General features: G+C 40.9%; 1 protein-coding gene across 1 annotated transcript in view; it reads left to right on the top strand.

The window, feature by feature from the left end:
* Positions 1–6854, top strand: part of Lztfl1 (leucine zipper transcription factor like 1) — a 29588-nt gene extending 22734 nt beyond the window's left edge. Inside the window, exons 8-10 of the mRNA XM_057767256.1 lie at positions 2715–2891; positions 4033–4136; positions 4761–6854. Coding sequence (XP_057623239.1) covers positions 2715–2891; positions 4033–4136; positions 4761–4779 — 300 coding nt within the window. The 3' untranslated portion in view covers positions 4780–6854. The remainder of the gene's footprint in view (positions 1–2714; positions 2892–4032; positions 4137–4760) is intronic.
* Positions 6855–26919: the final 20065 nt, after the last annotated feature.

Below are 26919 nucleotides of genomic sequence, written 5' to 3'. Positions count from 1 at the left end.
TGTGGTCAGTTTTGAAGAGATTTCCATGAGCTGCTAAGAAGAAAGTATATTCTTTAGTGTTTCAATAGATGTCTGCTGGGTCCATTTGATTTGTGATGTCATTTAACACCAGGATTTCTCCATTTATTTTTTGCCTGAATGACCTGTCTGTTGGCAAGACTGGACTAAATGGGTTACTAAAGTCATCCAGTATCACATGTGAGGGTTAAAATGGATTGTAGCTGTAACTGTTTCTTTTATGAGATTGAATCTGCTTGTGTTGGAGCATAAATGTTTAGAATTGTAATATCCTCTTGGTGGGTCTTTCCTGTAATGAGTATATAGTGTCCTTCTCTATCACTTCTGATTAGTTTTGACTTGAAATCTATTTTGTCAGATATTAAAATGGCTATACCTGCTTGCCTCTCAGGTCCATTTGGTACATCCTTTTCCATGCTTTTATTCTGAGGTGATGTCCATCCTGATGGTAAGATGTGGCTTTTGGATGCAGCAGAAAGATGGGTCCTGTTTTCTAATCCAATCTGTTAATCTGTGTCTTTTTATTGGAAAATTGAGACTGTTAATACTGAGTTATTAATGAGTAGTATTTATTGATTCCTGTTATTTTGTTGTTGTGATAGAGGTTTTCCCCTATTTGATTTGCTGTCTGGGATTATTTATTGTGCCTTTTTGAGTGTTGTTAACCTCTCCAGACTCAAGTTTTCCTTGTAATGCCTTCTGTAGAGCTGGACTGGTAGATTGCTTAAATTTAGTTTCATTGTGGAATCTTTCTATCAGTTGTGATTGATATTTGACTGGCATCTGTGGTCTTTCAGAGTTTGAAAAACATCTATGCAGGCCCTTCTGACTTTTAGAGTCTCCATTGAAAAGTCAGGTGTTGTCAAATGGCCTTGTCTTTATATGTGATTTGGTCTTTTTCCCTTGCAGATTTTAACATGCTTTCTTTGTTCTGTATTAATTTCTTTTCTGGTCCTATGTATTTGTTGTTCTGTATGCTTCTTGTGCCTTGACAGGCTCCTCCTTCTTTAGACTGGGGAAATTATCATCCATGATTTTGTTAAAAGTAGTTTCTGTGCCTTTGACTTGAGCTTCTTTTTCTTTTATAATGTATTTGTACTTAATGTTCATTGGTGTTTTGCCCTCATGTATGTGTGTGTATGTGAATATTAGAAACCCTGGAACTGGAGTTACAGACAGGTGTGAGGGACCATGCAGGTGCTGAGACCCAGATCCTTAAGAAGAGCAGTCAGTGCTCTTACCCACTGAGCCATCTCTCCAGCCCTGAGTTTCTTCTTTTTATTCTAACCTTATTGTTGCAGATATGGTGTTTTCATAGCATCCTAGGTTTCGTGTATAGTTTTGAGCATGGATTTTTTTTTTAAAGATTTAACATTTTATTTGACTGAGCTATCAATTTCTTCTAACTTGCCTTCAAAACGTGAAATTCTCTCTTCCATGTTTTGTAATCTGTTGGTGGGGCTTACTTCTGAGGTTTTAGTTTGGATTTTCTTTAGTGATTCTAATCCTACTTTCATGCCTTAAAATGCTTTCATTATTTCATTCAACTGTTTGTATTTTCACTGTCGTCATTAAGGCATTTGTTTATATATTCTCTTTAAGGTCCTTGAACATATTCATAATTGTCGTTTTGAAGTCTTGTCGTGTGCATCACCTAGATTGCATTTCTCAGCTCTGATTATCACAGGGTTCCTGGCTTCTGGATGAGGCATGTTATACTGACTGTTCGTGTTTTAGTGCTGAGATTTTAGCATCTGGAGTTAAGGTGCTTGAAGTGTTTCTTGGTGTAGGTGTCTGGCTGTGTTTTTGGTGGGCGGGTGTCCCATTCTTTGTTCACTGTTGCCCACCCTGGGTCCTAGGCAAGTGGAGTCTTTGGCAGAGAGTGTTTCTGTAGGTTCAGAGAACATAGAGAAATGGAGGTGGAGTAGGAAGAACAGCTGAGGACAGCATGATGGAACTAGCGGCTAGGGTCCACACCAAAAGGAAGAGTCCCAAAAACACGGGTGTGTGGGGAGACTCATGCAGGCAGGCTGCTCAGAACAAAGAATAGGCCTAGAGAAGTTGGAATGGAGACAGAAAATATGGGTTGTTTTGTTTTTTAATTTGACTTTCTAAAATAATGTGTCAGGGGCCTAGGATATAGCTCAGTTAACTAAAGGCTTGCTTAGCGAGCACAAAGCCCTGGATTTTATCCCTACTACCACATAAACCAGGCATGTTGGTGCATGCTTATAATCCTGGCACTTGGGAGGTGAAAGCAAGAAGGTAGGTGTTTGAGGTCATCTTTGGTTACAAAGCAAGTGTGAGGCCAACTTGATTTGTAAGAAACTTCCGCCCCCCACACCTTTCTCCAGGTGATTTGCCATTCCAGCCCTCATTACACATAGCGTTGTCAAATTAAGATCTCACTTCTCTCTTGTTCAGTCTTTGACTGAAATTCTAGCGGTTCAGGAATCCTGTTTTCTATATTTGGAATGCAGAGACTACTGAATATCTGCCGTGTGTATACCAAGGCTGAGGCTGGATTGAGCCTGCTGGCAACCCTGCTGGGACTGGCACTTACCCAGACGGGTGAGAAGAGCTATGTACACACACAACACGGCATTACTGTCTCCTTGAATGTTGGATCACTATTTTGAAACAGCTGTTATTTAGTATGTCAAGGGAAATTTTACTCATGTATTTATTTTTCATAGGATTTTATAAAGGCCCATGACTTGGATGACTTGGAAAACACAGTCGCAGCTCTTAAGACCGAATTTCAGAAAACCCTTAATGATAAGACAGAGAACCAAAAGTCTTTGGAGGAGAACCTAGCAGCAGCCAAACATGACCTCCTCAGAGTCCAGGAGCAGCTGAGCATGGCTGAAAAGGTCGGGACACACCTTTGCCTGTTTTTTCTGATGATCTAATGCATACAGTTGGAGGAACAGATGTGACCAGATAAATGCTAGACAATGGCAGGATCGGGTTATTTTTATTCTGAGTTTTAGTCAATGCATGTTTTGAAGGCCTATTATTTTGGGGCACTTTTATTCTTCTATCTTTGTGATAACAGACCGCTCTCTTCCTCCTTCACATGCCGCCTCCACGCCACACCTTTGCATTGTTTTCCGCTGGTTCTTCCTACAGCCTCACAGAGAAATGTTTTATATGGGAAATACATAGAGAGTAAATTCTTGACTTTAGGGTTTAGATACTTTAAAATATGTGTGTGAGGCAGGGGAGATGGCTCAGCAGTTAAAAGCACAGCTGTTCTTAGAGAGGACCTGAGTTCAGTTCCCATCACCCACTCTCCACCATTCATGTGGTAAACATACATACTTATAGATGAAACACTCATGTACATAAAATAAATAAGAAAATCTAATTTTTTTCAATCCTCTGTATTTTTTAAAAAAGGATTATGGGTGCTAGGGGTAGAATCCAAGACTCATGCATGCTAGGCAAATGTTGTACTAGCTGTGCTACAGTCCTAGGAACTAAAATTTAAAATTCTCAAATTAAGGGCTAAAAATATATGGCTTAGTGGTTAGGGCTCTTGGAGAGGATTTGGGTTTGGTTCCAGCACTCACATCTTAAGGCTTACGACTGCCCATAATTCCTGTTCTCTGCATGAATGTAGTTTATATAAACTCACACTGTTATATACACATACAATTAAATAAGAAGAAAGGAATACTTTTAAAGACATTCAAGTTAAAAACCCTCTCCTTGAGTTTGGGAATTTTAAAAACTATTTTATATATTTCACATGAAAGTTAGTTTGTGTGACATACAGATTCCTATATCTAGGGCAGAGTGTACTCGTTACTTGCTGACATGGTGTTGCTTTGGAAAATAGTACTATTTTATTAACTTCTCATTTAGAATATTTTTAAAGTTCAGGTGGTTTTAATTTTATAGAAGTATGTTTTTAAGAAAATAAGAAAATTAGCAGGCTGTGTATTTTTATCACATTTGTTATTCTTTCCTAACATTTCTTAGTAATGGCTGACATTTTTTACAAAGCAGGAGTTAGAGAAGAAATTCCAACAAACAGCAGCATATCGAAACATGAAAGAAATTCTCACCAAGAAGAATGACCAAATCAGAGACCTACGGAAAAGACTGGCAAGGTGAGCTGGCCGGTCCACCCTGGGGCTCCTCTCCGCACTTGCCCGCTGGTACCAATCATTCAAGCCCTGGGTAGGCCCATGTTCAGTCCACAGGGTGGCTTTTAGTCCCAGCTAGACATTTTCCCTCACCACACGATACTTGGTTGCTCTTGGCAGTGGATCCGTTAGCAGGTAATGGCACAGAAATTGCAGCTGGCAAGGGAGCACATGGTGCTCCATGGTCTTCTCCTGGTACTAATACCCTTTGCTTGTTGGGTCATTTTGTCATCAGTGACTTTGTCAGAGTTCTCAGGGAGGACATTTGTGAGGTGAAGTCAAGATCAGATTTGTAATGGGAGGGGGTTTGTACCGTGACTCATGGTCATGTCAGCTATTCATGATCGTCTGAGGATTGTCATACTTACACTAAACTACCATGAGGCCTGGAATCTGAAGATGTCTTAGGTGATCTGATGGAGACTGCGAGTCACCATCATAACACCAGTCTTGAGTATCACTGCTTTCTGCTACAATAGAGATAGAAAGTGAGCAGTTACGCCATTCCAGACAGCTACTGGAGGTATTTCACTTACGACAGCAACAGCGAAAAGGATCCTGACAATATGCTCTTAATTTTATCTCTAGATATGAATCTGAAGATTAAAGACTGAAGGTTTTGTCTAGAACCTGCCACACATACAAGTTATCTCCATCCACCTCAGGCATGTATTTTGAAGCCTTTTGTCATATTCTCTCCTTTTTCTAGTGTTTAGACTTTGCTTGTAATACTAGAATTAGCATTCTTGTCTTTAGTTCTCTAACCAAGAAGAGAAAAAAAGTAATGATTTTTTGTTGTCCCAAACATCTATCTGTCAAATGCTCTAGAATCTCTTGCAAGTACAGTGAGATTTCTTCATGGTAGAAGAGAGTTTAGAATGGGAATACGAGCCATCCTTTTGCATTAGTAAGAAGAGGAACCCTTTTAATGTTAGAGAAACAGTACCACCATTACTTGTACAGTCCCAGAATGTAAAGATAAATAGTAAAGTTATTAAGATTTACAAATAAACCTCTTATTTTTAATAATGAAATTTTAGTTAATTTATTCTATCTCATCTTCAAAATGTATAAACTCATGGAAAATATGTTTACTGTCTACTGTAGTCAACATTTTTAATCAATTATAAGGGAAAGTGAGTGCAGTAAATGTGAAGACTCAGTTAACCTTTGCACCTCTCTGTCACGATGCTGCTTACCAAAAGAGATGCAGGCATTTTCTTGCATCCTAACTTATCACGGGTATGTGTTATGGATGGAGAAGTCAGATTTATCTTATGTTTTCACAGTTTAGAAAGCAGGTGGGCTCAGAGTATATGCAATCTTTAGACTTATTTCCAGAATATCCTTTTAACCTATATGTAAATTATAACTCTTTCAAACTCTGACTCAACAGAAAGTCAGTGACAAGGTTCCAGGTTGGACTTTGGGTCATAGTTTGTATATGGTAGATAAATGGTGCTTTCAAGAGATTTTAGTATTTCTATTGGTTTGCTTTTCCTGTGTAGTGCAGTGTTGTGGTACACGAATAAATAAAGACCACAAGGCAGTTAAATCTCAGAAGGAAAGCATTTACCTTTCACCTGTTACAATGGAAGTTTTCCCATTTCTCAAAACATGTCACATCCAGTGTGAACAACCTGAGAGACAATCTCCACCTCCACAAATAGGGAACTTATTCCTGGAAAGAGTGTACCGATCAAAACTTACATCTGTTATTTTCACTCAAACTTTTAGTACTAGCTTTGAATGTACTGTGGGGTTTTTGTAGGCTTTGTTAAAATACTGAAGGAACAAATAACAGTGAGGTAATTTCTCCCTGAAAAAGCAGGGAAGGCAGTCTTAGAAGATGAGTGAATTGGCAAAGAAGAGAAAAAAATAGAGTAACAAGCCAACATTTCCCACACACTTTTTCTCATCCATCTATCTGTAGTTGGATCACTCATCAGATTCTTGTAGGGTGCTCACTGAGGGCTCTAGTTTTACCCTGTATTTCTTTAGCCCAACCCTAACTAAAAGTCCATTTCGTCATTTGTGAACTAGGATGTTCTGTCTAAGTCAGAAACCAGAACTTCTAACTAAATGGAAAATGTTTCTTTCAGAAACTGTTTAGTTATATTCTGCCTACAGCTTTCTCAGTTTAATGTCAGAAAGAAAGACTTATTAAACAACCTATAAAACATTGCTGGGTAAAAGTTTATTTATTTATGTTTGTTGGTAGGGGTTTTGAAATAGTCTGTGTTGTGTGTTTTACTTGTTGAATAATAAATTCAAAAGTATTTATGAAACCTTAAACTCTCTAAAGCAGTAAGATAAATAAATAGACCGCAAAAATCAATGCGATGCTTCTTTTACTTACACCATTTACTGCTTCTGGGTTTTTTGCTGTACTGATTTCTTTTTAAACTCATACCGCTCAGCAAAATGTGATTTTTAAATGTTTATTTTACTTGGTTTCCCAGTTTTAAGATTTACCTCATTTGACTAAAAAAGCCAGTTTAGTCTATACATTTTAGCCCTTTAGGAAATAGTTCAGTCTTGAGTAAGCTGTTAATGTTCTGGTAACTGTGGACAGTTTGAGCTGGTAAGCCATCTTAATGAAGCCCCTGGCCAGGGTGCAGCATTTAACCTACCATACATGAGGCCCTGGGGTCAGCTCCCACACTGTGAAACAAAAGCAAAAACAAATAAAATGCAGCTAATATCTTTAATTTGACAGTTAAATGTTTATTTGTTCTTATTTTATATTTGTATATGTGTTAAATATTTACTCATTTGTTTATGTCTTATAAATATAATTATATAGAATATTTTGTTCTCTGAAATATGTAATTATATTTGATAAAGCCTTTACTATCTGTTACTTCCATTTTGATAATCCCAAGGAACCTGACACCCCCTTCTGACTTCCACAAGCACCTGGCACTCGTGTGGTGCTAAGACATACATGGATGCAAAACGCTCATATACATAAATCGAAAGAAAGAAAGGAAAGAAAGAAAGAAGAAAGAAAGAAAAGTGAAAGTCGATCTCATATAACTTCCTCTTTTTTGTGCTTATAACTATCATTTAACTTTTATACTTTAAAATTGCTAATTATGAGACTAAGGAAAAAAGCTTTGAAAATCTTATTTAATATATGTGGTATCTGCATATGTGTGTTTGTTCACATGTGTGGGTATATATGCCCATGCAAGCGCATACATGTCTGTGTGTGTGTGTGTGTGTGTGTGTGCGTGTGTACATCAGAGGTCAATGCAGAGTGTCTTCCACTATCATTCTCTGTTTTTTGAGGCAGACTCTGTCACCTGACCGTCAAGCCCCTAGGTTCCCTCTCAGCACTGGGATTATAGGCCATGCTTCTGTGCCCATGTAAAGGATGCTGACGATCGGAATGCAGGTTCATGCTTGCACAACCAGCACTTTACGCACTGAGCTACCTCTCTTTCCCACCTTCTGTTGTTTTTTAACGTAGCAATTTTTAAATGTAGTAATGTATGGAGCCAGCTATCAATTTGTTAAATAGAGGTTTATTAGCAGTGTAGATTTTGCTAGCAAGAAATTAGGCCTGGTGACAAAGGCCTGTTACCCTAACAGCTTGGGATGCTGAAGTAGGAGGAGCACAAGTTCAAGGCCTGCAAAAGCTACAGAGTGCGTTCAAGTCCATTCTGAGCAATTTAGCAAGACTCTGCCTCACAATAAAAAGTAAACAGAGGGCTAGAGATAGAATTAAGTGGTAGAGCATATTGCCTAGCATGTACAAGGCCCTGGGTTCACCTCCAATACTGAAAGAAGAAAACAAAAGTAAAGAAATAAAGAAGGAACCTGGAGAGATGATTCAGCAGTTAGGAGAGCTTGCAGCTCTTTTGGAGAACCCAAATTCAGTGCCCAGCACCCGTGAGGTGGCTTACAACAAACTCTAACTCCGATTCCAGGAGATTGATGCTCTCTTCTGTTTCCCACAGGCATCTGCGTGTACATGGTACACATTTGTACACATAAAAAAATAAATCCTTAAAGGGGGAATTAAGAAATTGAGAAATACAGTAAATTTGTGGGTTCTTTGCACTAGAAATCCATGCCTTGAGGCTGCTCACAACGTCCCTCAACACTAAGTACCAGTGTCTGTGGTGGCCAGGCATGTGGGGCAAGCTTTCCTTCTCCTTCAGCACTCCTGTTGTCTTCATTACCTCACAAGAATGCTACCATGGGAAACTTTGACAGATGCTCCTGGCAGAAGGATGCCTTTGAATGTAATTTGTTTGTGTTTGTTTTTTAAGACAGGGTTTGTCTGTGTAGCCCTGGCTGACTTGGATCTCACTCTGTAGACCAGGCTGACCTTGAACTCAGATCCACCTGCCTCTGCCTCCCAAGTTCTGGCATTAAAGGTGTGTGCCACCACCGCCCAGCACGGGATGTGCATGCCACAGTGTTTACGTGGAAGTCGGAGGACAACCTGTGGGAGTTGGTTGTCTCCCCACGAATGCAGGGATCTACCTCAGGTCATCAGACTTGACAGTTGAGTGGAAAAAAGAAATAAAAAGGGAAAGATGTGACCAGATGAATGAAATGGGTGCAGTAAAGAAACCAAAATAGCTGCTCCGTGAGTTAAAAGGGAAAAATTGATTCAAACCACCAAGGCTATGTCTTGGGGAAGTGTGTGTGTTGGGGGGACTGGGGGGTTAGTGGATGGGATTTCCAGGGTTTTAAGGGAACAGGTACCTGGAAGGAGGGAACCTGTAAAGTGGAGGACTTTAATACTTTAAAGGTACTCGTGAGTAGGGATTGAAGGAATTAGAATAAAAGCTAGCACAGGCCTTGAGAGGCTAGTAGGCGTCATAAGTGTATACTAATAATGGAAGAGCCTTTTTTCCAGAGATGAAGAGAATGTTTCCTTTTAGCAGATAGGGACTGTTTTCCTCAAGTCCCAGAGGGGATGTTGGCTTTGTCTAAATGCCAGACTTTGGGAAAAGAGAACTAGACAGCAGCAAGCACCTTTATCTGCTGAGCCGTCTCGCTGGCCCCTTGTGGTTTTTAAGGTAAGAGACATATTTCATCAGGATTGAGCAAAACAGTTAACAAAAGATCCCATGATAACCTTATTGAGGAAAGCTTTAGCCAGTTCAGGGTCTGGGTGCAAGTGACTTATATTGGGATTCCTGAAGGAGGCAGAGGTTAAGTTACCACACAAGCAACCAAGATTATCCTGCTGGAACCCTGCGACACTCATAGAAACAACTTAGAATACTTCTACAGAAGCATGACAAATCTGAGCTACTAATTCCTTGCTGCGTCCAGCCTTTTCTGAATGAGGATCAAGTCTCCCTCTAGTTGGGTTGCCTGCAGGTACAGTCAGGAAGCCGCACCAATGTGACTGTAAGTAAATCTAAGAGGAGATGGAGTTACTCTAAATGGGTTTATTTTTTAGTTTAGGTGTTTGGGAATTAGTAAAGGTGGTTATACAATATTGTATATATAAATCCACTGAATCAGACATTTCAAAGGGTTCACTTTGATATGTGAATTATATGTCAAAGTACATCTGGGTGTAAAAGAGATAGTATGTCAAAGCAACTTGTAAGCATCTCTCACCCCATTCAGCCTTGATCGTCATGTGTTATACTCCTCTGTCTGAGGGCAGTGTCTGGTAGTCTTTTTTTTTTTTAAACAATAAAATAGACGACAAAAAAAGTCTTTTTTTAAGCAATAAAATAGATAAAGGAAAATAGCAACTAGAAGGTTCCCAGGACGAGCTATATTCTTTTTTTTTTTTTTTTTTTTTTTTTTTGGTTTTTCGAGACAGGGTTTCTCTGTAGCTTTGGAGCCTGTCCTGGAACTAGCTCTTGTAGACCAGGCTGGCCTCGAACTCACAGAGATCCGCCTGCCTCTGCCTCCCGAGTGCTGGGATTAAAGGCGTGCGCCACCACCGCCCGGCAACGAGCTATATTCTTTACTGCTGGAAACTGTACTGAAGCCATGGGGAATTTTTTTTTATCTCCCTCCTGTTTTTTTTTTTTAATATTTATTATTATATATACAATATTCTGTCTGTGTGTATGCCTGTAGGCCAGAAGAGGGCACCTGACCTCATTATGGATGGTTGTGAGCCACCATGTGGTTGCTGGTAATTGAACTGAGGACCTTTGGAAGAGTGGGCAATGCTTAGCCACTGAACCATCTCTCCAGCCCCCTCCTTTTCTGTTTACTCTAAATTTCCCCTTCAACTAGCCCTTCTGTTGATCAACCCTGCTCACCTTGTCCCCAAATATCATCAGGCATTCCTGTGAATATTTCTTGTTCCCCGCTCTGCATGATAATTGAGTTGTCACCCTCTTCCAGTGTGTCCACTCCTCCCCTGGGCTGCTTGTTTATTCCATGAAGAGTCCAGAGTAAGAAAGCAGCAGCAAAGTGGAGCACTGGAAACCAGGAACAAACACTTCTTTCCATACTGATTGGAGGTGAGTGGACACAGGTCTCCAGAACCACCAACAAGCCTTGCTAGTCTTCTTTCAAACAAGGACATGTTCCAGGTGATAGGAAGTGACTCACCTGTAGGAAGGGAATGGGAGCTTCATCTGTGTGGCAATAGAGTTCAGGGGAATTTGGGAAATCAAGGTCTACCCGGATAGGTCTCATTCCTTCCCAGCTAGAGCAGTGGATCAGACAAGGACTTCCAGGCATGGAATTTGATCTTCTTTATAACCTTTATGGTCCCTGAACTTGATTTTGAGCACATTTTGCTGCCTGTATGCTGAATGCATCTAAATGTTTCTGGGTCATCTGAGGTAATAGAGACTAATCAGAATCTGCCTTTTTCTTTATCCCAGTTTTTTGGTTTTTGGTTTTTTGTTTTGTTTGGGGAAGGGGGTGGTTCAAGGCAGGGTTTCTCTGTGTAATCCTAGACATCCTGGAACTTGCTCTGTGGAGCAGGGTGGCCTTGAGCTCACAGAGATCCACCTGCCTTTGCCTCCCAAGTGCTGGGATTAAAGGTGTGTGCCTTCACTGCCTGGATTCATCCCAATTTTTAAATTGTGAATTGGTGCCCACGAAGTTCTTTTCTAAATCAGAAAAGATTTCTGGATCAGCTTTGCTATTTGGACTTCCTGCAAATCCCTGAGTTTTTGATGTAAGTAGTCTACTTGGGAGGTGATTCCAGGAAGGACGAGGGCATAGGGTGAGGGGCGGGAAAGAAGAATGTTACCACTGGGGAATACCATGCTCTATCTCACTGAGGAGTGAGGATACTGGGAATGTACCCTCCTTTATGGGGATGAGGATTGTCCCTGGATTGCTAAACCTCAGCACTAATTGGGCCAGGCTAAACAAAAAACATTCCTGGTACCTGGGGCTAGCCTGTCTTTGTGATTCAGTGTGAAGTCCGTTTACATGTTCCGTTTATTGTTTTATTTACATGGTTTCTCTGTGTGTCCCTGGCTGCTCTGAATCTCAGTTTGTAGATCCAGCTGGCCTCAAACTCAGAGATCCACCTGCCTCTGCCTCCTCAGTGCTGGGACTAAAGGCATGCACCACCACCAACCAGCTATACATGTTCAATATAGACACTGATGAAATTGAACTGCTTTTGGCAAAAGTACTGTCTAAAGCCACAAGCCAAACTCATCTAGATTATAAAAATCAAATATTGCCTATAAATTAATTGCTTAATATTGAATTTCTCCATGTGACCTAGCTACTAAAATAGTTCTAATATAGAATGAAATTTCTTTACCTCTGGAGAAGCAATTCGTGCATAATTTTATTCCTTCATAGTTACTCAACATAATTACAAATGCCAATAACTACCATATATTTCAGTATTCTCAAGGAGAGCTGTTTGACCCTTTAATAAGTCTGTAAGCAGAAAACCAGCTCTCAGAATTGCTGTATCTCCCTTTTATGGTTACCTACTCCCGGGCCTCTTAAGCTGCGCACTTTTAAAAAATGGTTTTACCCAATGTGTCGATCTCTGTTTTAGTTTCTAATGTGGCCTTTGAAAACAGACAAGCTTTTAGGATTACGTGTACATCCAGAATGTACCTTTTAAGGAACTAATTCTTCTTAAGAGTAAAGTATACAGTATATTCGTTGTAGCACAGTTAATAAAAATCCAAAGACAGAAATTGGGGTTCAAACTGAAGGTCAGAAAAGCAAAACAGCCACTGACTCTTACCTCTACCTCAGACTAGAATAGCGGGCGATCCTGCCTCCAGGAATCTCAGAATGAGACTGTGTCTGAGGGCTGTCTCCTCCCGTTTTATATTCCTCCATAGGGCTGGGATTAAAGGTATGCACCTGGTTTCTGTGACAAACTAGTGTGGCTACTGGGATGAAAAGTGTGGTCTGTAAGGCTGGCCAGTGTGGCTGTTTTACTTTCTGATCTTCAGGCAAGCTTTATTAAAATACAAATGAAATATCAATACATTTGGCATCTTGGTAACCTCAAGATTTCCTAGATTGCTTTACATCAGATTGTCAGTCCTTCAAGTTACCAGTTTTTATTTTAGATACTTGAAGTATGTAGGTAACTGAGTCTGGATAAGTAAATGCTGTATGTGTGCTCTATTTCTTGATGTATCACACTTGCTAGGATTTCAAGGTAACTAGAAATGGCTGTAGAAGACATTCTTGCTTCATTCGCAGTCTGGGGTTATAACGCTTTAAATGTTTTAGCAAGGATTATGTGATCAATATTCTGTATCAGCTAAGGAACTTCTTTCCTAGTTTGCTAAAAATTACAGATACTAAATTTTTCAGAATTTCTTTTCTGAATGTACTGAGATGGCAATGCATTTTTCCCTCTTAATGTTAATGTTGTAAATTACAATACTTAATCTTTTAAAAGTTTTGTTTATTTTTTAACTGAGTTTTCAACACGGTTTTTTTTGTGTAGCCTTGGCTGTCTTGGAACTTGCTCTGTAGACCAGGCTGGCCTCCAACTCACAGAGATCCGCCTGCCTCTGTCTCCCGGATTTTGGGATTAAAGGTGTGCTCCAGCACCGACCGGCTAAAAGTTTTATTTTTTAAAGACAGATTCTTACTATATAGCCCAGGCTGACCATGAAATCTTGATCTTAGTGCCCTCATTTCCTGGGCACTTTTTTTTTATGTTAAACTACCCTCAGCTGTTAATAGTCCTTCCCTTCGCCATGGCGGTGGGTGGGTGCTCTTACAAGTGTTAACTGTTCCTAATCTTAGTCTTGTAGGACGTCTTCTGATTCTCCCAGAACATAAGAGTATGGGAAGCCATCTGAAACCATCTCCCACTCACACCCTTCTCCCTTGGGAGGCTCTCAATGAGCTCAGAATAGATTGACATGCAAAATATAAAAATACTTACTAGGGGGTCTAGACTTGACCTCCCAATAATAGAGTATCTCACAACTCTTGTTGCTGTTATCGTGCCTGTTTTGATGAGCTGCTGTCGTTTGGGGGATGTGGGAAGAAGACCCAAGAAGCTGGCACCTTTGGCTTACTCTCTTTTGTTATTGATGTAAGTAATAGACTACCTGAATCTAAAAACAGTTCATCGAACATCTGTCTCAGTCTGGGCTTGATCTCTCTTTGGCTGCTGCTGTGTACCTAGTAGCCTCTCGGAAACCAAGGACTACAACCTGCATCTGCTGCAGAAGCAATCACAGCCAGCCTTCTCCGTCTGCACTTTGAGGCTTGGGCAGCCGAAGAGAGTACCCCACTCAAGTCTACGCTCCCTTCAGGGGGCAGGGAAAGGAAGATTGTACCCAACAGCATCCATCTGAAATATAAAATGTTGCTCTTGGGATCAGTGTGTCCTGTCTTCCCGGAGTCTGTAGCCATTCTGCTGCACCTGAGGGTCCTGCCGATTCCCTTTCCTTCGCCCTCAGGCTACTCCATAGGTGATGCCACCATATCTGTGCCTCCGCCTGCCTCCCCCTAGGTTATGACTTCAGTCATGACATGTTGTCCTTTTATATATTGCTGGGTCTTGTGAGCTGAAACGGGATTAAGCAGTTTTAAAATATTCACATCAAAACTGCTCTGGAATTTTCCTTCCTTGGTAAACATCTGGTACTTGAAAGCTGCCAACAGTGTTTCTGAGCCTGTAGATGATTAACCTTTAAAAAAAAAAAAAAACTTGATCTCTGATCATATTTAGCAAAACCGTTGAACACTTCAACCACCGTTTATAAATGCAAACAGCGATCTGAAGTAAGCCCATTTTGAAGAAAAGGACAGTAGAAGGGAAGGAGTAGGAGTGAGGTAGCTCTCAGCAGAGGTCTTGCATGACTGGGCTTGCTGCCGTTTGTGCTGGGTCTCTGCACGGCAATGGAGGGGTGTATTTAAGGTCTACAGTGTGGATTCAGTTATCTGTATTGTCCTGTGCATCGAGTTCCTTATAGTCCACAACTATCTGCTGTTTTTTGGTTTTATATCTTTGTTTTCCTTGTGCTGGATGTTCTGGCCACATATTTTTGGACCTCAAAATAACTTAAGATAATTCTAGGGACTATGGTGTTTGATTTAGATGATTTTACATTGTCCTGTTTTTAATTGCTTTATTTTTATCAGATCTTTTAGGTAATGTGTATGCATTTTAAGGGAATATCTGATGAGTTCTACCAAATGTGAATCCCCACATGACCACTACCACAATTGGGAAACAGTGTATTTGTTCTTCTCAGCTCCTTGTTTCTCTCTCCCTGATCCTGGTACATTAGCAACCACTGATCTGCTTTTTCTCTTGTTAATTTAATGTGCCTTTTTTAGACTTCATATGATAGGATCATAAGTTAATTGTTAGATGTGGCTTCTTTCACTTAACAAAGTATATTTAATATTTAAGATGTGCTCATGTCTGTGTGGATGCCAGTAATGTATTCCTTTCATTGTTCAGAAAGACCCCAGTGTTTGGTTCTGTGTGGATGCCAGTAATATATTCCTTTCATTGTTCAGAAGGACCCCAGTGTTTGGTTCTATCATAGTTTGTTTATTCAACCAAATCTCAGGAGTATTTTCACCAATATTTACTACACTTCATATATAAAATCAATTTTATTTTTTGAGTGCCTGTTTGAGAGGCAACATGAACAAAAACTGTGTGCCTTCATGGAGCTTAAAAAGGATCTAAAAACAAATAGTACTAACTATTATATAGTAATTATACAATTATATGCATTAGTTCCTTATTACCGGTCTAACAAATTACACAGTTGGTGGTTTAAGATAACAGAAATTTGTTCTTAATCAAAATCTCTAAGTCAAGATTTGATAAGTTGGCTCGTGCTGTATGTGTGAGAGAGATGTGCCCCATGGGCCTTTCCTGGGGCTTCTGGTGGTTGCTGAGTGCCCTTCTGTTTAGTGACTTATAAACACATCGCTTTGAGCCTTGCTCCACCCTCATATCACCTTCTTTTTTGTGTTTTCTTTTCTAAGGACACTTGTAATTGGATTTAGTGTCCATACTAATTCAATATGGCCTCATCCTGAGACCCTTCACTACATCTGGAAAAAAGCCCTTTATGGTCTAGGTGGGCATATGTCTTAGGGGCTACCACAGAAACTCCCACCAGTGCTAATCAGTGATAACAGAGAAGTAGAATAATTAGAGGCAGAGTGCTGGAGGACTCTGGATGTCACTTCAGTAATGTGGTCAGGACAAGTCACTGAAGAGGCAGCAAACAAAAACAGAAGTCAGGTGGTAAAACTATCTGATGTTCAAGAGAACAGCAAGTCAAAGGCACTGCCTGGGAATGGCCCTAGCACACTAAAAGACAGCAAAGAATCATGTGGCTGAAGCCTGCCTGTGGGACTGCTGTAAGGATTCAAGACTGACTGATTTATTCATCGATTTGGAATAGGTTCTCACTGCGTCGTAGCCCTGGCTATCTGGGAACCTGCTTTGTTGACCAGACTAACCTTAAACTCAGAGATCCATTTACCTCTGCCTCCCAAGTACTGGGATTAGAATTTTTAAGAGTGTTACTTGTTTTTTATTTTATACATATGAATGTTTTGCCTGCATGTTTTTGTGTACCACATGCAAGCCCAGTGCTCTTGGGGGCCAGAAGAGGGTGTTGAATCCTCTGGAACTGAAGTTACAGAAAGCTATGAGCTGCCTTGTGTGTGCTGGGAACAGAGCCCAGGTCCTCTGTAAGAGTAAGTTCTCCTAACTACTGAACCATTTCTCCAGCCCCATAGATTTGGGATTTAATGCTGAAGAACATAGAAAGCTTTTGCAATTTATTATTCCTTGGAATAATAAAAACCTGACAACATTAAAAGAGAGAATTCTGTGATCATCTAAGCCATTTGAGAGCAGAGTAATGTAAGTAAGAAGTGGTGGACTAGGAGTGTTCAAGTGGGAAGAGTGTTTGAGACTCAGCAGACTGCAAAGGATACAGACCATAACCATATAGTTCAAAGATCCTGCCACAGGATTCTTCTAAAGAACAACACCCACAGAGCCCCCCCACGTCTCTCTCCCACATACTTTCTCCAGAAGCACTCTCCCGACTTCTAGCACCGTGAGTCATCTGAACTGTCTGTTTTTGTTGTTGTTTTTAACTATATAATGGAATCATACACCCTATATACTTGACTGTGTCCTGCTCCATCCAACACTGGGGTGAGATTTCAGAGAATTCATCTCTGTTCTTACAGATACCATTTGCTTGTTCTCATTGCTACATAATATTATCTTATGTGAATAGCCTATCATTTAATCACTATTTTACTATTGATGCACATTTGGAGGTTTCCAGTTTGGGATAGTACAAAGAATTATATGAACAAGGTGTGGTGTCATTGCTAGATTACAACACGTATGCATATTCAACAGTAGTGGACATTGCTTAGAGTCTCTCCAAGTTGCCAACACTGTAGGAGAGAGAGAGCTTGGTTCTGGGTATGTTTTGGAAGTAAAACAGCATATAGCCTGATTCACAGAAGATGAACAAGAAAACTCAAGGGTTGACTCCAGGTGTTTGCAGCTGGGCCAGTGCTAGGTAAGGCTAGATATCAGCCGAATTAGAAGCAGGGATTTGGGGGTGTGGGTGAAAAGAAGAGAAAGGCAGGAATTTTGTTTTATATAATCCTGAGATGCCAAATGTGATTATTAACAAAGGGGTAGACATTCAAGTCCCAACCTCAACAGCTTAGTCTGGATTAGAAACAAAGCAATAGGAGTATCCACGGAGGGAGTTTTAAGCCATGACAGAGGCAGATACACCAAGGAAGTAAGTATAGATGAGAACACAAGATGCCCTATCACCATGAAATCTGAGAAAAGAGGGAATCAACAAGGAAACTAAATAGTAGAAACCTATAAGGCCACAGCGAAGCCTTGAGTGTCCTTAGAGGCAGGCTCAGGAGAGCACATCAGGAAGGAGAAATCAGTCTGGGTCAGACAGGCTCAGAAGAGGACTGACGAGGTGCCATGTCAGCTAGGCATGTGGGCAGCACATTGCTTGAGACCTTACTGGTTGTGCTATCCATTTTTGCCAGTGAGAATTGGCCTGAGTAACTAGAGGAAGTATCATCAAGAGAGAGGGGACTGCCACTAGGGACACAATGAGAACGTGATCTAAGCAAGGACGTGAAGGGAGCAGGGGAGCTCACCACGGGGTGTCTGTGGAGAGAACACAGCAGTGCAGAGATGAAGTATTGATGGAACAGCAGATGGCATGCTGTGTCTGGAACCTTGAACAGCGAAAATAGTGGGAAAGTTGGTCTTGAAAGCAATGAAGGGTCAGCTCACATGGTCCCTCATATGTCTCTGTAGGCACTTGTCTTTTTTGTTGAAATGGGGAAGCTACTCAGGTTTAGGGCCAAAGAGTGACATAGTTTGTCTTAATTTGATAAGCTTCAACATCATGGTTAACAGTGATATGTCGCATGCTTACCCTTTAATCTCCAGAACACAGTGGCTTCTTCTGTTCTCCCTTGGTCACATCAACATTGTGCTAGAGGTCCAAACCAAAACAGAAGGCTGGAAAACAACATGGCCAGTGTCTGTAGATGATAGGACTAGGAGATGATAGGATTGCACAGTTGAAAACAGCGCTCTGCAGGACTATGAAAGGAGAACCTGAAGCTGCTGGAGCCTACCATACAACACGATGTAAGTTTGCACCTTTAATAAAAATACAATTTAATTTGATTGGCCCTTATAGCTTCAAGATCTGTACAGCAACAGTTGACACAACTGAAAGAAATCCACAGTCATCATAGATGGTATTACACAATTCTCTCAGTGGTTGATAAACTAACAAAGAATCAGTAAGAATGTAGGAACATTGGACCCAGTGAATACAGCGTGCCTATCCCTCTTTGTACTGCACCCCACCTTCTTCGTAAGCACAGCATTTGTATGTGGTAGATGTCAGCTCTCTACTGTCTTGTGTCTCAAAGCCAAATGGGTTGTTCTAAAACAGACTAGTTCTAGAAAATCCCCAAGTTCTATATCCAGAGTAATGAAAATGTACAGGTTATAGGTACATACAGCATGTCTGGACCGTAAAGAAAGTAAAATATGAAAAGGAGAGTGTCGTTATAAAGTTCAAATCTACAGAAATCAAAAGCATGTCTTTTTCAGAATGTGTGGGAAGATACAGTATTCCTTGCCTTGTTCATATGACCAAATGCCTGACAAAACAAAAACAATTAAAAAAAAAAAAAACACTTAAGGGAAAGAGGGTTTACTTTGGATGTAGTCTGTCTTGGTAGGAAAGGCCTGGTGGCAGGAGTGTGAAGCCTTCTCATTTCTTCTGTAATCGGAAAGGGAGTGAGGCCAGAGTATAAAACTTCAAAGCCTGACCTGGTGGTCCTCTTCCTCCAGCAAGGCTCCACCTCCTAAGGGTTCAACAACCTTCCAAAACAGTACTGAGAACCAATTGTTCATCACGTGAGTGTGTTGGGGGGACAGTTCATATTCAAACCACAACAGAATAATAGAATCACTAGGAAAGGTAATAAATTATAAATCTGTATTTTTAAAAAAAATAGATTGTCCAATCTCTGGGGGAAGGGAGGGAAATTGAAGAAGTGGACAGAGTGTATTCTTGAACCCTGGATGGAGCTTTTATATTTTGTTACTTATGTGGTAACTGTGTGGACACTTGCTTTGTTAAGCTGTTCACCTTTCTGTGAATTTTCAGAGGTGGTGACATGCCGACAACACAAAAGTGCTGCATAAATGAAAACAAAACAGCAGACATCGATAAAAATATTAATTTGGATAGGTTATATATTAAGAAATAGAAACAAAAATCAGAAGAGAAATTGTGGAAGAGTATCATTCCTTGTAATACTGCAGGAAGTGAATTTAGCAAAACTGTTCCTAGGTAATTTTATTTATTTATTTATTTATTTTTTTTTGATTTTTCGAGACAGGGTTTCTCCGTAGCTTTTGGTTCCTGTCCTGGAACTAGCTCTTGTAGATCAGGCTGGCCTCGAACTCACAGAGATCCGCCTGTCTCTGCCTCCCGAGTGCTGGGATTAAAGGCCTGCGCCACCACCGCCCATAATTCTTGAGCTATTTTTCGTGTAATGCGGCATCTCAGCAAGCCGGAAAAAGTTTTGAGCTCCTTGAGTGCACACGAAGAAATTTGTGTGGTACGTATGGCAAAAATGTCTTCAACATACCCAGGAGAGGTAAGATATGTAATCCCTCTCTGTCTCTCCCTCCCTTCTTCCCTCCCTCCCTCTCTCTCTCTCTTTCTCTTTCTCTCTCTCTCTCTCTTTCTCCCTTCCTTCCCCTTGATCTGAGTTTATTTTACAGAGGAAATTTTAAAAGTAGAAAGATCAGAAATTAACAATAAATGGTGGTAATAATGGTATTGGGGAGAATGGAAAATTGAGGAGGGGTTCAGAAGGGAAACATTAATGCCGTGTGTGTGTGTGTGTGTGTGTGTGTGTGTGTGTGTGTGTGTGTTAAAATGAATGATTCCAGGTGGCGGCGCACGCCTTTAATCCTAGCATGCAGGAGGAGAGACAGGTGAATCTCTGTGGGTTGGAGGACAGCCTGATCTACAGAGTGAGTTCCAGAACAGCCAAGGCTTATACAGAGAAACTGAAAATAAATAAAATTAAGAGTGACAAGGAAGTACTGGTAGGACTTTTGCTCCCTGAGAAGGAAAGTATATACCAGTTGCCATAACACCTTTAGATTCCAGATACTCAGGTATAACCAGTCAACCTCATTTTTCCCCCTTGAGACAAGCATCTGTAGATTTGGGATGCTGAGGTTATTTTTTTTTTTTTTAGACAAGACTTTGCTCTTTAATTCAATTTGGATATGAACTCTTGATTCTCCTACCAAAGCTTCCTGAGTGCTAGGATAGCAGGCATGTGCCATCACACTTGGCTTGCTTTTATTTTTTTCAAAGTCTCACAAATGATTCTGTTGTGTAGTCAGGTATAAAATACAGTGCGCCCAGCTATTATGTCCATAAACCACACACACACACACACAAACACACACAAATGACCAGCATCACACAATCACCCTAACGTTGCAAAAGCAACACACATACCTTGGCAGTAACCAAAAGCTCTCTAACTGGACCTAAGACCTGCTCAACAAGAGAGAAAGCATGCCTGGTACTGGAAACCTAGCCGACAACCCAAGGCTAGTGAATCGTGGGTGTTGAAAGAGACCCTCCAATCACCACTCTAATAAGACAACATAATCCCTAACTACATTCTAATGTTTGTATATATACTTACATGGAAGTGTAGTCCTCACTCTCATCAGAGAAAATTCTTTTTGCAATAAACAGAGACCACTACAGAAAACCACAACAAATCAAAATGCTGAATTGTGGAACCCAGTCCCAACAGATACATTTGCAAAACAATTCCTGAAAGTGTCACTTTAGGGTACATTGCAGAAGTAGGGGCAGAAAGATTGGAAGAGTCAGGTGATCAGAGAGTTTGCTGTGAGGATTGTAATGTCAGCGGCTAAACCTGTAAAGTCTCACCAACATGACTGCCTCAGCATGAACTGAATAAGGACACCAGTCGTAGACCTGCGACAGTGGATGGGAGAAAGTTCACAAGGCTTCAACCCTATACAACCCCAGGCAAGTAAGGACTGCTGAGACTTCCCCAGGGAAGAGCACACCAATTGGTTATCCAATACTACGTGGTCAGCCGTGAAATCACATTATACAGACTAAGCAGGCTGTATTTAAGAATGTTTATGTATGTGCATATTTATTTGTGTGTGTACATGTAACAACGATTGACCGAAAAAAAAAAAAAGGCCATAAATTTGAAAACTCAAGGAGGGGTATATGGGAGGGCTTGGAGATAGGAAAAGGGAAAGGGGAAAATGATGTAAATATATTGTAATCTCAAAAAAAATTAACACTGTGTTTTTAAGATCTCAACATGACTACAAAACTCCTGGGGTTCTTTAAAGTGGGCCTGAGAGTCTGTGTGTCTCACAAGATCTCCCCCATGATGCCCACGTTCTGTGACAGACCACATTTAGAGAATCCAGAGGTGAAAGAAATCAAATATACTTTGAACCTCGAGCTTGTGAAACAAAGCATATGTATTTCCTGGCAGTGTGGGACTCATAGAGCTTCTGCTGTTGTGAGATGAGAGAACAAGCACAGAACAGCCCAGCAGGACACAGTGAGATTCCTTAGGGGTCACTAGTGGAGACAGCATGGCCCCAACCACATTTTGACCCTGGAAAATATTTCCACAGTGCCCCAGCTGTTTTCCCCGCCAGAGTATGCCTTCTAGTTAGTCTTGATTCTTGTTCCCATCAAAAATATTTGAGGTGAAGGAATAAATTTAGCCAAGACTAACAAAATCTCTGAAGGCTTCACCACTGTTCTCTGGGTCCTCTGTTTCCATAACACGTGGCTGGGTCTTGCTTAACCTACTGTGATCAGCTGAGTGGTCATGGTGAGAAGCCAGAGTGTTTTCTAAATAAGCTTATTTCTGCATCTGTTTGAACTGACCTGAAAAATGTATTTGTTCCGTTTGGGCCGTTCTGAGCAAACAATGTCCACTTTGTATTGCATACACCACCTGATTATTTCAGATTGCACAGCGTCAACTCACAGAAAATGGTCCAGGTTACTTACACTCCTGACCCAGCTTTGGAGGTGGGCATATGCAAAAGGAAACACACTATGCTGAATTTATCTTAGTTGAAGTCTGAGGAAGCCCTGCATTTTAATCATTATATGTTAATAAAAACAGACATGTATTATAGCGTTTTCCCTATGTTGTTTTTAGTTTAAGGCCTCTTTGCTTTCAAACCTCACACTTGGTCGATTTTATGTTCTCATTTTTGTCAATCTCACAGCAGTAACGGGGCAGGGAACAGCTAGACCCAATTCTGTGATTGCCACCTTGTCTTCAGTTCTGGCCAGCAATTTCTTGCCGTCCTGAGGGCTCTCTGCCTTTTGTTAAATGTGTAACATAACTTAAACTGCTTGGAATTGTTCAGTGATGAGTCAGGACTCCCCCATTTTAAAAGTGCAAAATGTAGACTAAGAAAGGTTATATAATTTTTAAAAAGTATGCGTCTCCCTCAAAGTTCCATCAATAACAAATACAACTATTATGTGAACGAATTCTATCTATTCTATCACTGTCTGTGCACATATGTGTGCCATAAAAAGATTAAGTTAAGCAATTATCTACAAATAACCAGAGGAAAATCTAGAAAGAACAATATGATCTCACAATGAAACAATCAGATCCTAGGCTGCCCTCAAATTTGGAATGATCCTTGTTCCTTTGCCTTACTGATTGCTGGGATTACAGGCATTCCAACACACTCAACATTTCTTTGTTCTGTGTATTAGTGATGAATTTTTAACCATGTTTTCCTTCACTAGTCTATAAGACTATGAGCAACTCAATTATAAGGTAAATTGTTGTAATATGAGCGGCAGGGCTGCGTCCCCGGCACCCAGCCGCCCGCATGGCTAGCTTATGCCCCGAAATAATTACATGGAAACTGTATTCTTTTAATCACTGCCTGGCCCATTAGTTCCAGCCTCTTATTGGCTAGCTCTTACATATTGATCTAACCCATTTCTAATATTCTGTGTAGTACCACGAGCTAGCTTACCAGGAAAGATCTTAACCTGCGTCTGTCTGGAGTGGGAGAATCATGGCGACTCCCTGACTCAGCTTCTTTCTCCCAGCATTCTGTTCTGTTTACTCCACCCACCTAAGGGTTGGCCTATCAAATGGGCCTATGCAGTTTCTTTATTAATTAACCAATGAAAGCAACAGATTAATACAAGACCCATCTCCATCAGTAAATATAGAAGTACTCTTATATAAGCACATACATATACATGAATTCATGTTTACCTATATATATATGTATATATATGATTATTCATATATGTGAGTTTTATAACCACTTCATGAATCATCTGTAAGAGGTCTTGGTATGTTTCATTTCTGTCCATGGAAATATTTGTATTAATATGTATCTTCCAGAACACAAGAAACATAAGGTAGATAGCAACATTCTTCATAACAGCACGAAACCGTAAATAACTCAGATATGTATATCAACAGCAAAGTATAAAATAATAATTGTGTAAGTACTGGCAAAAAAAAAGAAAAATAACACCCTGAAATTATAGCTATCATACCAGTGTAAATGTGAGGCAGAAGTCAGGTGCCAAAGGAAAACCACTGTATTTTTTCATAATATAAAATTTGAACATAGATAAAATTAAACAGTTTTCAGGGATTTGTGCTTACTAGATATACATAAAAGTAGGGAAGGGTCTATAGAGAGGTCACTTTCAGGGACAAGATGGGTATCTGAAAGGTGGAAGGCAGGACAGGAAGGGGTGCTGGCAACCCCTTCTTGGGACAGGAAATCATCCTTCGGTTGTCATATTGCCTTCATTTAGAAATTAATGTACACCTAGTGGTAACTGTGGGAATATGAAGACTCGAGAGAAGTTTGCGGGTGCACTGTGGTGCTGGCATGAGAGGAGGCTTAGCCAGGAAGAAGGGCCCTCTACCCTTCCCACACAACAGAATGAGAAAGGAAGGGTATGCTTTGTTTCTGAGTATATTTGAGAGTAGACTCGTAATTTTGACCTAGGTGTCACTGCCACCGTAAAAGGCATAAATGGAGCAATGAACAGAGGCAACAAATGTAGACTACAAATTTAGATAAAGAATTGGTGCCCTGTAGACCTAAAAAGTCCTAGACGATGTTAGTAGACCTTGAGAATATTTGTAAGCAGGGGCGGGAAGGGAAGTGAAGGAGAAGGAGATCTACAAGTAATGCCATGAAGAGAGGTGACTGTTAGGGAGTCCCCGAAGCCCAAGAAAGGAGTGAGAACCCGTGCTGAAGACAACTGGAAAGGAAAGGAAATTTCAGATATGAGAGAGTTTTCCTTTAGCTATCTATGTGGTTATTGGGACCTTTGTTAAAAGACATCAGTGGAATACGAGGTGTGGGAAGGAAGATTTGAAGCACTCAGAACTAATAGAACCCAGAGCCACAGGTCAACCAGAGGTGATTAATAAGGGAGCAAGGCCCTGCTGACATTGTGCACCTGTGCTGGCCACATGCACAGCCACAGCCTGGTGGAATGTTCCCAGAAGCTCCTGACAGCAGCCCAAGGCTCCAGGACTCTTGGGGTTTGTACTACACAGGAATAAAAAAAAATGTGGGTAGGAGCAAGATGTGTAAACTGACCGACTACCTGTGAGGTCCAGGCAGAGAGGGAAACTATGGAAAAATAGGGCCAGAGTCAGGGTTTGGTGAGACAGAAGAATCTGGGGTCCTTGAGACAGAAGGGCAGAACAGGGGCCCAGGTCTGGATGAGGGCACAATAATTTTCCATTCCAAAGTGACAATTGCCTCAAGGGATGGAGTCACCTTTGGTACATGGGACCTCCCTGCCAGGGGGTGAGGAGCTGTAGCTCTGGAGAAGCCTGAGATGTCCTTGGTCGGCCCCCAAAGAGGGAGCAAAGAAAGTCACAGCCTCTCCTGAGGAAGTGGTGCAGCATGCAACACGCTGCTTTCTCACACAGCTGCCTACAGCCTAAGCACAGAGAGAGGTGCTGCCCAGCAGACATTATCACTGAACTTCCAAGCCAGCACTGCCTGCTGGAAGTTGTGCGGTGATGTTCTGTGTCTTTCCAGTCCCTCACAGAAGCCACCGGCCACAAGCGGCTAAATGATTGTCATAATGGACAGCAAATAACGGCTCTTTCTTTACAAAAATGTTTAGCTGCAAGTTGCTGGTATTGGGGAACCTTAACACTTGGCAAATTAAATTCCACATGGAAATGCAATGTACACAAGTTACTGTAATGAGACTACCCTGGGCACAACATCAAAATCCAGGAGACTCTAAGGCTGTGACAGTTTCTAAAAAGGTCATAGTACCTAGTGTGAGACATTAGACCCTGGAAATACAGAAGGAGGATAGTCATTTTAAAATTTTGCATATCTATGTAAAAATACATGAGAAAAACAATAACCACCATGTGGGTGCTAGGAATTGAACCTGGGTCCTCTAACTGTACTTAACCACTGAGCCAGCTCTTGGTGCCCCAAGCCCTGCAGTGCTACGTTTGTCCTGATAGTGCACTGTATGTATCCCTCTGGGCTGTGGCTGCTATTATGTCATATTCATCCTTAGAAGGCAGGTTTTTCACCTAAAGCAAAATGCTGTGTATTTTTATACTAAAGAGTTGGACTGATTCTGTTTCCTAGAACCCAGGCACACAAGGGTCAAATTCCTCAGTACTCAATTTAAAAAATCCTCAAAGTCTTGCAAATGAAGCTAAGGAGTTTGGACTTTATCTTGTAGGGAACTGGAAGCTCTCGATGGTAGTTAGGTAACAATGGAAATCACCAAGATGAGCAAATGATTGAAAGCTGCACGGCCTTCATAGTTGATAGAGTAAGAATATAGAATCCTGAGGTGCATTTGGCAGCTACACCCATGCTCTCACGCCATGTCCCCCTCTTCTCCTCCTCTTTAGCATGAACTTCAGGCCTTTGTGTCCTGACTGTCATAGATGCAGTGAAGGCAAAATTTGAAGAAAGGGTTCTCCCATGAACCAGAGAAGGCGCCCCTGAGTTTATCTGAAAACTCTGCTTCTGGGACACAAAACATCCCAAAGAGAAACACCTCAAAGAGCTGAGCTTGCTCTACTACCCAGTCTTCTGTGGAGTGCTGAGTGACCCATTGGGGCATGTACAGGAATTTTGAGAACTTGTTTTTATTAAATACAGCCATTCCTGAGGGCTAAGTTAGTATATAAATTATCTAAAGAAGAAGTAAGACTTAAAAATCATCATTTCCAATTATTTACTATTCTTTACTATTGGCTAAGCTCTTGAGGCGACCTTGTCATTGTACACACATGGTTGAGAACTCAACATTACGGTGTGCCACTGAATGTCTTCTCCCCAACCCCAGTGATATCATGCTGGAATCTCAAAATGGCCTAAAGTTGAAGTATTTACACCACAGGCATTAGCAAACAGATGAGAGATTTTCCTGCTAAAAGTGGACAAGCATTTGTCAGTTTGCCATCAGTGTCCACACATGGCATTACTCTCTCCATGTGGAAGTCCCTGCCACCACACCTTGTGTTTGTAGCAGCCCATTGCTCAGTAGATCTTCTCAGAATTATCGAATGGATTTTTAGGGTGGCATGGTGATCTGACCACTTTATTTGCATTTACTCGGCCTGGGTGATTCTTTGTACTATACACAGACACACACACACACACACACACACACCA

This window comes from Chionomys nivalis, chromosome 4, assembly GCF_950005125.1.
Source record: "Chionomys nivalis chromosome 4, mChiNiv1.1, whole genome shotgun sequence".
Classification (NCBI taxonomy): Eukaryota; Metazoa; Chordata; class Mammalia; order Rodentia; family Cricetidae; genus Chionomys; species Chionomys nivalis.
Note: the sequence above shows the minus strand (reverse complement) of the source record. Positions and strands in the feature narration are given on the sequence as shown.